The sequence below is a fragment of the Nelusetta ayraudi genome, unplaced genomic scaffold (genome assembly GCF_046127955.1).
Source record: "Nelusetta ayraudi isolate G7.1 ecotype Tasmania unplaced genomic scaffold, CSIRO-AGI_Nayr_v1 ptg000027l, whole genome shotgun sequence".
NCBI classification, from domain to species: domain Eukaryota; kingdom Metazoa; phylum Chordata; class Actinopteri; order Tetraodontiformes; family Monacanthidae; genus Nelusetta; species Nelusetta ayraudi.
In genome coordinates, this window is record NW_027466077.1 from 1,004,389 (window position 1) to 1,016,466 (window position 12,078).

The window sequence follows — 12,078 nt, forward strand, 5'->3', positions numbered from 1 at the left end:
GTTGCCTTACGTAACCGTCTGCTTCTGTCAATACAGCGAGTGTGTTTTTTTTCTTTTGTTTTTGTCCTCTCGGGGCGAGTGCTCGTTACCCGCAGCCCGGAGTGCCGGGCGGCTCCATTAAGCGGCTGTTGTGCCGCCCTCAGACAGATTTACCGTCTCATCAGCTGCCTCCAGTCCAAACACCAGAATCCTCTCAAGACGCTGCTCTTGATACTCTGATCTGCCTGTTTGTCTCTGCAGTCCTGCTCTTCCTCGCTGTCTTTCCTCGCCAGCTGAGTCTGTTTGTACTCTGCACGCTGCAGCACCTGATGTCCAATTTTCTGTAATTTTTTGTGTGTGTATTTTTTTATGAATTTGTATTTACTTGTATTAATTTTCTTCGACGGTCACCATTCAGATTGGAACTTATGTAAAACGACCCTGTTGGTTCTCTTCTCACTGAAGTGATGGTTAAGATTAGTGCATACCGATACCAGTATCGGGTATCGGTACTGATACCGAGCTTGAGTACTCTACTCACACTCGTAAAATACGTGCAGATACCACAACACTGATAACCAGTTGTATATATATGGACATGACAATTTTGTAAAATTTGTGTTTGTACAGCTGTGAATCTTGTGACAGTCGTCCTATGTTCTAGAAAAACATGCTGAGGAATGTTGTTCAAATAACAGAACATCTGTGGAAAACTAAAAAAAAATCAAAGTGCGTAATGACCTTATTAAGTACTCAGTCCTGGTAAGGGTGAGGACCAAAACGCAAGTACCCGCGCTCTGCTTGTTTTGTAAAAAAAAACGGTATCCGTGCATCCTTTGATAGGATAATTTTTCTGCAGCTAAATCTTTTCAACAAGCAAACAAGATGTTTCCATGGTACTTTTGAAATTTTCTGAAATTTTTCTCATCATGCTATGCGTCTCCCCCCCGGCAGGCCGAGCGCGATGTCAACATCCTCAGCATCCCCGTGCCCATGCGCCGCGGCGGCTCTGAGTCCAACCTGGACGTGGTGGACAGTATGGGCGACGGTGGCGTGGGCCTGGATTTCACCAAGGGGGCGCTGGGCATCGACAGCCTGCAGCAGAAGATCCTCAAGGTGCAACTGACTGACAGAGGAATAAAATTAAACATCCGTTCGGTTCGGTTTCTAAATGAATTTCATTCAGTCGAATTCACCGGAAATGTGCATAATTGCAGTGCAATAAAAGTGATCTTGCATCGCCATATCTTTAAGGGAGCCTGGTGTAGACAATACAGCTACCTGACCGCGTGTTTCGGAAATAGGGATTCTGCTCGCGTCGAAGAAGAAAAGGGTGGATGAGGTATCGAGGTTTGGGTGCGCAAGCTACCGTAGTTCACGGGCAAGCTCAGGAGGGGGAGGGAGAGTGAAAGATGTTGCAATCTAGTATGTAGCCACTTAATATCGCAGTTTCTTTCTCAAAATCTCCAAGTATTACACACTTAACCTTTAAGGTGCAACATTCTATGAAGTGCACCAAGTTTCAGCCGCCAAAGAAAGTCCTCTCTGGGTTAAGAGAAAGTCTAGACTGACCCATTTCCTCCCTGCTGCCCCCTGCAGGTGACGGAGCAGATCAAGGTGGAGCAGACGGCACGGGACCAGAACGTGGCCGAGTACCTGAAACTGGTGAACAACGCCGACAAGCAGCAGGTGGCGCGGATACGGCAGGTGTTTGAGAAGAAGAACCAGAAGTCGGCGCACACCATCGCCCGGCTGCAGAAGAAGCTGGAGCAGTACCACCGCCGCGTGAAGGAGGGCGAGGCCAACGGGAGGCACGGCCACAGGGACAGCGGCGGTGGCAAGGAGTCGGGGACTCACAGCAAGGAGGGCAGCCTGCGGGACGTGAGCGCCGCCGGCCGCCACCACACGCTGGACAAGGTGAAGACGGTAGGGCCCGGCGTGTCGCTCTCGCCGCCCTTCTTCTTCAACAAGTCGCGGGAGATCGCCAACCTCATCCGGAACAAGTTCGGCAGCGCCGACAACATTGCCCACCTCAAGAGCTCCATGGAGTCGGGCTCGGGCCTGCAAGTGGACAGCACGGCGGCGCGGGGCCTGAGCGGCAGCGCCACCACCGTGGCCAAGGCCACCAAGTACCAGAGCGACGACGAGTGCTCCACCGGCACGTCGGCGTCGGCTGACTCCAATGGGAACCTGGCCGGAGTGGGCGGCGGGTCGGGCCTCGGCTCCGGCGGCAGGTCGGACTCCAACGGGCGGCTGGCCGAGGTGCTGGACATGGTGCGGGAGATCCGCGAGGCCCAGGCGCAGCTGACCGAGGACATGGAGACGCTGAGCGCGCAGTTCAAGCGGGACTACAGCTACTTCACGCAGATGATGCAGGAGGAGAGATACAGGTGGGGTGGGGAGTGGAGGAGGTGTGCGGTACCAGGGTTCGCCAATAGATGGAGGAGTACTAGGACCCATAAAAGGGCAACAACCCTAGCTGTTTTGTTCCCCATAGTGATCCACATTCTGTCAAATTGTCAGACGTAACCAGAAAATCTCCCATAAATGACAAAACAACATTTTACAAGGTTTGGTTCTCCCATTCTTAACTGAATTCTACAGATTTCTTCACAAAAAACAAAACCAATTTATATATGTGTTCTCTCTCACACACACACACATACACACACATAAACTGACCTCTTCCTGCCTCTTCGCCGTCCTTCAAATAAACCATCCCATAAGGAAAATTATCCCTCGGTTCAACGACTCTTGCTGCTCCACTGCGCTACCACCCGGGTTTCACTTCGGAGAGATCAGACCCAAAAAGGCATGGAGTCGCTCAACTCGGCTGCGTGGTCTTTTACTAAAGCTATAAATCCCACCGCTGGAGATATTTCAGCTGTTTTTTTAGTTTTTTTTTTAGTATTTATATATAAATGCGTCCCACTCTGGATAAGGAGCCTTTGTGCAGCCATTATATTGAGTTTTTTCTGCAGCAAAAATAGAGTGCTGGAGCTTTAACACACAAAACCTTAGACGGCTTTGACGTCATTGGAGGCCAAACAGGAGCAGCTTAGTGTGCAAAAAAGTCAATAAACTGCCCACATCAACTCTGCGTGTGTGTGTGTGTGTGTGTGTGTGTGTGTGTGTGTGCGTGTGGATCTGTGTGTGTGTCTCTCTGTCAGGTACGAGCGGTTGGAGGACCAGCTGAACGACCTGACGGAGCTCCACCAGCACGAGACCAGCAACCTGAAGCAGGAGCTGGCCAGCATTGAGGAGAAGGTGGCCTACCAGGCCTACGAGAGGGCTCGAGACATTCAGGTACCTGTGCTTGCATAGGACATGGTGACACCTTTCATCACAGTGGGGCATCTCCTCTGAACAGGTTGTGCTAAAACGACGGTCGGTCAAGCACAACGTGCAGTTTCCATTTTAAAGAAATTATCATAATCGGGGGGTGGGGGTGTTGGTTTGCCTTTGGTGGTATTGCAGTTATTGAGTTTTCCGAGGTGCTACTGTGGGATTGGGGGGGTGCATTGGCATTCTTCAAAAGTACCGTTGGAGGCGGCTAACGGTTGGAGCGTTTCCAAGGCTTTTGTGTGCTTTGCATAAAACTCCCCCGGCTGAACTACAAAAGGGTTCAACAACGGCTGCGTGCTGGAAAATACCTGGTTCTGGCATGAAAGGCCGAATACGCGCGGCAGCTGAACTAATCTCCCGTGAATCCCAGCAGATGTGTCTGCGAGAGTCGCCCACAAACTGCGAAGCTGCTGCAGCGTGCCGCGGTGTAGCGTGGCGTAGCGTGGCGTGGCGTGGCGTGCAGCTCCAATGGATTAAAAATCTGCTGATTCTGGGTCAGTTTTGGATGAGGGCGCTTTGATTTTGCTCCGATTCACCGCCGTGACCTGGGGGTGATGCAGTGCCGAGCTTCAAATCAGGACTGATTTAGTCAGCAAGGCTGATTGTGATTTTTTTTTTCTTCGTAAAAATAAGACATTTATGTACGTACACGCACACATACGCACATAAGAGAGACGTCCATTACAACAAAATAATAGTATTTCTGTTCTGATTTTGTTATTTTGACAATTGTGATTTGCAGGTGTTTCCATTGAATGGTAGCAAAGCGCATAATCCACAATCAAGTGGATAGTACGCAACGTGAAAAGAACAGACCATGGAGAGTAAATGTATGATCATATTTATGGCTAGATGTACTTTTCTAAGTAAGTCTAGCCCAGCAGAGAGGGCCTATCTGGCCCTGACGGCCGGCCACTGCTCTGCCTCCATCTCTCTGCTCTCAGCTCCAATTCCATCCTAATGTGATAACCAGCTCTTGTTCTCTGCTAATGCAATCGCTGTTAGTCTGATCGCCCCCCAGTGACTCATCGACCCCCCCCCACCCACTTCTCCTCACCTCATTTGTGTGTGTGTGTGTGTGTGTTGCACACAGGAGGTGCTGGAGTCGTGCCAGACGCGCGTCTCCAAGCTGGAGCTGCAGCAGCAACAGCAGCAGCAGACGGTGCAGCTGGAGCACACGGACGCCAAGGTGCTGCTGGGCAAGTGCATCAACATCATGCTGGCCATCGTCACCGTCATCCTGGTGTGCGTGTCCACGGCGGCCAAGTTTGCCGCGCCGCTGCTGCGCAGCCGCCTCCACATGGCGCTTACGTGCGCGGCCGTGGTGCTGCTGGCGCTGCTGTGGAGGAACTGGGAGCAAGTGCAGTGCGCCGTAGTGCGGGTGGTCCTGCCGCACTGACCCCGAGGGTGGGGGTGGGGGTGAGGGGCCGGGGCACTGGAACCGAACCTGCCCCCCCCCCCCGGGGATCCCAGCGGGAGCACGTAGCCTTAAGACCAAGCCTCTCCCCTCCCCCAGAAAACCCACCCGGCTCTGCCAAGACCACACAAAAGCCTTTTCCCACAATGCACCTTGACGCCGACCGATGCCGGCAAATGATAAGCTGACGCAGGTTTGGGACAAAACGCACACTAAAGCTGCAAACACACAACCGCAAGCTGCCGTCACTACAGCCCAAAGGGTCTTGCAGTAGGAGGGAGTGGTGGTGGTGGGGGGGGTCGGGTGGGGGGGGCTGATCACATGACACCTGTGCGATCAGCCAGTTTGACCCCTCCCCTGCTGTGTTGATGGGCGGGACTTGTGTTTCCTGTCCTCAAAAGGAAGTTACATACAAGCATAGAGCCAGTTGACGAGTCAACGGAAGGTCGACTTCTGACTCGTCACTTTGTGTCTCTTCTGTATTTAAACTGTGTTTTCGTTTCGCCGCAGTGTCGGTTTAAAGCAGCGGTTCTCAACAGGTGGTGTCTCAGGATCCACATTTTCTTCCTGATCATGAAGTCGAAACCCAAGTTTATTCTACAGCACACCATAAAAATTCAAGCCCACTTTCCTGTCATGTCTGGTAAATAATAAATGATTGAAATTATTGAATTGAACTGTGTGTACTGTAAAATAAAAGCCCAACATTTTCTCTTTAAACATATATATATATTTTAAACCCGAGCCAAGCCAAGACCCAATCAAAACAGCTCCACGCCCCTCCTTTGGGTCGCGACCCACCAGTTGGGAAACACAGGTTTAAGGGACGGTTTTGTGTTTATTTTTTTCTGGGTCCGAGTGTTTGTTCGTTTGTCGTACCTCAGCTTTGTGTGTCTGCAGGGCGTATCATGAAAATATTGTTTCACACTAATGTTAAACTATTTGGGAGAAAATGAAGATTTTTTTTTTACTTTTTTTTTTTTTTTTTAGCTTAGCTTAGTGTCACATAAACACCGAAAGAGGGTAGAGAGCCGGTTCTGTCCTCGTCCTTCTGACCATTCAATGTGTCATTTCTTACCAAAACATTTGTGTTAAGATGACAGCGTGCGCTTCTCATGGTGGTTATTAATTGCTGGATGGAAGTGTTGCCTTCCTGCGATTGAATCCTTTTCAGAAAAGCTTATGGACACAGCCGGGCTATCTTTCTCTTTCTCTTTCCAATTGTTGGTCTTTGCTTGGAGTCAAACTAAAGAGGCAGGGGTGTTAATGTGGGCGGCTAAAACTCCTCAGAAATGTTGAACTGTTAGTATCACTAAACTGCTTTGAGTCCTTTTAATTTTGATGCTTTGGGGATTTTGTTTGTCTTGTAAAATCTGTGTAATGTTTTTTCAGCAGGTTGCTTTGCAAAAGCCATGAGCCATGTGAATTAAAAAAAAGAAAACAACAGCATTTATTCTGTGAGTTGACGTGCTTTCTCAGTTCGAAAGACGGTTTGGATTAGCATCCAGCAACGAGCATGTAAAACTGTGACCAGCGCTACGTGTCGGCATGTTTTAGTTGGAAGAAAAACTGTCATCATCATAATTAAGCTGCCTTTTTTTTTCTTTTTTAAATTAGGTGAATTTATAAACTTAACTTCTGTGTGTGGCCTCTATTATTCTGCTGCATTCACATCCATCAGAAACACACAGCACAAGGATTTTTTTTTTTTTTTTAACCTGTTCATTTGGTAACACCGATGATTTTTCTCCTTCATATTTTTAAATTAGTTTACTTCAGAATTGCATCGGCTGTTCCGGCCTCGTGACATGAATGCAGCTCATTGACTGGCTGTCAGTAGCTCCGAGCTCCCAAACCTGCATCACTGTGAAGAAATGCAGCGAAACGGAAAAACACATGCCTTTTGAAGTGGAGCTTCTCCACTGTGTAACTTTTGTTTTGCATCTCTTAAAAGCCAAAAGTGAAAAAAACAAAACAAAAACGGAATCTTTAAAGCCGCTGAGCATCCATGGACTTTCTTTGTTTACTTTTCTGTCATTTCTTTTTGCAGGTTGGCACAAACTCTCACGGACGTGTAGCTCTTCGTCAATGCTATATGTGTGATCTATATTTTCGTACTACCCTCTGTGTGCGTTCTATTTTATTTTTTTTTCTTCGAATGAGAAAAATAAATCTTTGTTTTGCTTTGTTTGTCTTTCATTCCGCTTTTTAACATCTCATCTATTATGCATAATCCATCAAACATTCTGTGTGATGTCAGAGTGTGGCTCAAACCAGCCTGCAGGCATCAAGGAATTCATACAGAAACTGTGTATAAAACATTTCAAACACAGAAGCAGAGAGAAATACTTTGATCTCGCAACACGACTCCCTCCGGAGGGCCTGCCTGCTTATGAGATGCTGCATCTTTTGCATGCTTTTTTCCCCCCAGGGTTTTTGATCTGACACTGGCTTTGTTCAGTCAATAGAACTGGATTTATCTTATCATGGAATGGCATTATAGACTAAAGTTAGGGGGGCTCAGACGGTTCAGACGCTCACTGGCTCAGGGAGGCTGATGGTGGCGACGGGCGACAGGCAAAGCGTCGGCCTGTGTGGCTGTCAGATGCGGTTAGTATGGAAATCAGGACGAGTCATTTCACCGACAACGTTGGAGGACTCGAACCACTATGAGGGCATAAACTCAATTTTTAAATGCTGCTTCTGTACTGCACTTTAAAACACACACACACACACACACACACACACACACACACACACACACACACACAGACACATTTAGACTGAATTCTGACAAGCAGTAATTGCCAAGCGGCTGTGTTGAATTTTAGCACTGCTAGAATGTGTGAGTCGTCTTTTTTTGTTAGACCTCAAAGACATACTGTAAGTGAAACAAATCCTCTTTAATTATTTATGAACAGCAAAATTTAAATACATTTTCAGTTGTGTAGTATCAAACTTCCGACACAAACAACACATCGGTCGGTTTTTGTTAATAAATCACTTTAACCACGTCTCAGGAGACCTGCACTTTCCTGCTTCAAGTGTTGGGAGGACCATAAATCTTTTAGCCAGTGTTGCTGGCCTCTGATTCATTATTCAGTCAGCATTTTGCTGCTTTTTATTCCGTCTAGCTTCCTTCCCTGCGCACTGCTCTGTTTCTGTCACACTTCGTTTTCTTCAGGGGGAGGACTGGCTAACACAGGCACTGGGCGAGCCAGGTTAGCTTCAAACACTCCTGAGTTCCATACATTTCCATAAGGTATTTTTAAGCACATATGCCTGTGTGCAAGGCAAAAAGAAACTTGATAAAACACTGCCATCTAGCGTTAGGAAGTGAGCGATGCTTCTAAAATTACATCCTAAACGCCTATAAACATTTTAAATGTATATTGAACACAAAAATGAATAACAAATGTAAATTTTAATATGTGGGTCAAAACGATGTTTTCTTTAGAAAAGTATTTTTAAACTTAAAATGCATATGGATATTGCAACTCTAAATAAGGGGCAAATTATATCCTATACTTTTAAACTGAAATACTGAATGCGGGTAAACCGCTGAACATAAACATCCAGGCCACAGGGCGGCGGCAAAGAGCCTCAAGTTGTTTTGGCGCAAAGCGGAAGTCGTCATAACTGTCAAGCTGGGGGAAAAAATACTTTTGTGTTGCTTGGACTGTGATCTGCCAGGTGCTGGTGGCGACTGTCACATATTGGGGTTTTCGATCGAAACGAGGCGTTAGTTTGAGACTTTGATTTTTGCCACGACAACTTGCGAATAAAGGGCAACATCCGGCGACTCTTTAAAATAGAATACCGCGAAGAAGTCACAGCGGAATGGCCCGAGTGCTCGCTACTATTAGCATGTGCAGCTAACAAGACTTGCAGCGCTAAACGTTACCGGCTATAATAGACACAAAACCGGGGCAAACTCGTTCAGTCGTATCCGGAACCGCACCCGCTTTAAATGGATGAGCACAAGGAGAACATTGACAACAGGGACGTCAATCTGAAGATGTCGGACACCAGAGAAAAGGTCAGTGTTGGCAGAGAGCTCGCCTCATGTTTCACCCCGGAGAACCACACACACAACACAGGCGGCACTAAAACACGTTTGAAGTGCAACCACGAGTGATTGCGGACTTAATGTCGTTGATTTTTAATCATAAAAAAAACCAAACATACTGATTGAAAATATTTTTCCAATACCCAAACACTGACTCCTGAACCATGTCTACTACACAACACCTCTTGCTCTGCCTCAGGACCTGCCCGACAGGACCTGTCCTGGAGAGGAGCCAGAACCTCAGGTTTCCCCACCTCAGTCCAACAGCGACTTCAGTCACCCGGTGTACAAGGAGATCGCAGTGGCTAACGGACACATCAATCGCATGACCAAGCAGGAGCTGCGGAACAAGCTGGCCGAGCTGCAGCTCGACACAAGGTAATTTAGAGTAAATAAACACGGGGAGGTCAAAGGTCAGTTTGGCCTTCTGCCACAGTCTAAATTGATTGATCATTCCCCCGTGTGTGCGTGTGTGTGTGTGTGTGTGTGTGTGAGAAGAGGTGTGAAGGATGTGATGAAGAAGAGGCTGAAGAGCCACTACAAGAAGCAAAAGCTGCTGCAGACGGCGGCCGAGGGCGGCGCCACTGACACCTACTATGACTACATCTGCGTGGTGGACTTCGAGGCCACGTGTGAGGAGCACAACCCCTCAGACTTCCACCACGAAATCATAGAGTTCCCCATGGTCCTCATCAACACGCACACCTTGGAAATAGTGAGTGGACTTTACAGTGAGAGCCGCGATTTAAAACCCACAGGACGTAAATGTGAATCTGTATTTTGTCTCTGTGACGTGCAGGTGGACTCCTTTCAGGAATACGTGAAGCCGGAGTTGAACCCTAAACTATCAGATTTTTGCGTGAATTTAACCGGAATAACACAGGTCAGTCACGTCAGTCACTTCATTCTCTCTGTATCTCAGTGTTTTTCAACCTTTTTTGAGCCACGGAAACATTTTGACATTCAAAAAAAATCATATGGCACACTACCAACATAAAATATTAAAAACATTACACTTTTTAGCCTATTGATCACAATATAGTCTCTCTCACTAAGTTTAAAATCTGGTCCTGTTTAGATCCCAGTGGTTGAAAAACACTGCTCTATCCGACCAGGGCACTGAATTACGAGTTACTAAAAAAATTTATATTTTGTTGGGCAGAAAATGGTGGATGAAGCCGACACGTTTCCGGCCGTACTTGAGCGTGTCGTAGCCTGGCTCCAGGAGAGGGAGCTCGGGACAAAATACAAATACGCCTTTCTGACTGATGGGTATGGTTACACAACAAAAAAAATAACGGGATGCGTTCATGATCTTTCAGCTTTTCGAACACAATGGTGACCCTTGGCCTGCTTCTTTCTGCTTTAGAGCCTGGGATATGAGCAAGTTCCTCAACATCCAGTGCCAGCTCAGTCGACTCAGGTACCCTCAGTTTGCGAGGAAGTGGATTAACATCAGGAAATCCTATGGAAACTTCTACAAGGTTTGGCTATTCACAGTTTAACAACATATATGTGAAGGGACTATATTTTTCTGGTGGTGAAATGCCACCAGAGGGCGCTTTCTACATTTGTTGGGAGCAGGTCTGTCAAGTTCATTCTGGCCGTCATTAAAAATTCTAATCAGGGATATGTGATATTGCCAGTGTTGAACACTAAAAAGTCAAATCTTGTAATTGTCATTTATGCAGTCTGACATCAGACAAAAAAAAAAACAAGTTCTCCTCCCACAGGTCCCTCGAACCCAGACGAAGCTGAGCACCATGCTGGAGAAGCTGGGCTTGAAGTACGAGGGCCGCCCTCACTCTGGCCTGGACGATTCGCGCAACATTGCCAGAATAGCTATACGCATGCTGCAAGACGGCTGCCAGCTGTGCGTCAACGAGCGCATGCACGCCGGCCAGCTGCTGTCGGTTCCCAGCTCGGCCCCGATGGAAGGAGCTGCTGCACCCCGCAGCCCTCGCAGCAAAGACTAGAAGCACACACAGCGCAATGACCGTGCACACTGGAACTGTCTCCAATTTGCTCCCAAAACAAAGAAGCACCTTTGCAGTTTGTATTTTAGCCGTAAAGCTCAAATTAGTGGAGGGGAATAAATTTTCATATGTTCACATAAAAGTTATGCTTTAACGTTCCTGTGACCGCGACTTTGGGAGCTTTATGGATTTTTTTTTTTTGGTTTTGTTTTTTTCATATTTTTTGTATTTTTAATAACTGAGGGCCCAGGCATCATTCCAGGATTATTTTTTAAAGGGATGCTTAAACATTACTAATATTGCCTTATGAAGCCATGTCACGTGATCTTATGACTTCACTTTACGCCAGGTTTAGCCCCCAGTAGGACAATTCTGAAGACAATTATCCAAATAATCAGACATGAAAAACAGGCCTTCAACATCTTATGCGAGTCAAGTTATTTAGTTAGCATTCTCAACCAGACTCAGAACCTCGGTTGCTGCTTTTGTTTCTCCCAAGATAAGTAAGCTTCACACCGGGGGTTTTGAAATCATAAGGACCTGAACTACCTGTATTAAGCTACTTTTGCACCACACGAACATAGAAAGATTGTCCAGTTTTTTAAAAGACCTGCACATTGAACATCCTGATCTGATGGGACTACTGTCAGATTAAAGCCTGTTGTTTTGTGTCAATACTGAATTTACATTTCATGGAAAATGTTCTATTTTCAAGGATCAAACATCTTTAATGCTGGGTAATTATTAAAAAAAAAATAAAATTAAAAAAAAATAATTCGGAGGTTGTCATGTTTTGACTTCTGAAACTGACTGGTTAATTGGTAGCATTATAGTTTTATGGGTTTGACTCCCACTAAAGTCAGAACCACAAAACAGACTCTTTGTCACAACAGTTTGTTTGTTTGTTATCTGACGCACAAGGTTTCCGTTTTGTCAAAAGCAATAAACGGGGAGAAATATGATGGGCATTGGGCACTTACTTGTATGCTGATGCACTTCTGTCAGTGATTTCTTCGATAAGGCTCCTCCCACGCTGGTGGCTTCCCCCCCTTCAGTCCTCCCTTCCAGGTTTCATAAGAGTTGAAAACCGAAGTGTTTGTTTCTCGTTTCTTCCCGCTTGGCATAAATAACACCAAGTTAGCACGCCCACTAGTAGCCACGTACCGCAGTTTATCGCGGAGTACACGTACACAGACTTTTAATTTCGACTTTGGGCGAGGTGTTAACTATATTAACACAAAAAACCCTAAAGATACAGATATATGCAGGCTAGCCGCGAGCGTTGCCAATCC

General features: G+C 46.7%; 2 protein-coding genes across 4 annotated transcripts in view; both read left to right on the top strand.

Annotated features, from left to right (window-relative positions):
- tmcc3 (transmembrane and coiled-coil domain family 3) overlaps positions 1–6,927 on the top strand; it is a 28,898-nt gene extending 21,971 nt beyond the window's left edge. For 2 of the 3 annotated variants that reach the window (XM_076029964.1, XM_076029965.1), the window contains exons 2-5: positions 934–1,095; positions 1,579–2,369; positions 3,150–3,285; positions 4,418–6,927. In XM_076029964.1, coding sequence (XP_075886079.1) covers positions 934–1,095; positions 1,579–2,369; positions 3,150–3,285; positions 4,418–4,723 — 1,395 coding nt within the window. In that variant the 3' untranslated portion in view covers positions 4,724–6,927. The remainder of the gene's footprint in view (positions 1–933; positions 1,096–1,578; positions 2,370–3,149; positions 3,286–4,417) is intronic. The other variant, XM_076029966.1, reaches the window with a different exon arrangement.
- Positions 6,928–8,373: 1,446 nt separating this feature from the next.
- On the top strand, positions 8,374–11,752 carry eri1 (exoribonuclease 1). The gene is made up of 7 exons (XM_076029970.1): positions 8,374–8,780; positions 9,010–9,188; positions 9,309–9,525; positions 9,610–9,693; positions 9,973–10,082; positions 10,180–10,294; positions 10,544–11,752. The coding sequence occupies exons 1-7, from the start codon at positions 8,712–8,714 to the stop codon at positions 10,784–10,786; spliced, it is 1,017 nt and encodes a 338-aa protein (XP_075886085.1). The 5' UTR covers positions 8,374–8,711; the 3' UTR covers positions 10,787–11,752.
- Positions 11,753–12,078: the final 326 nt, after the last annotated feature.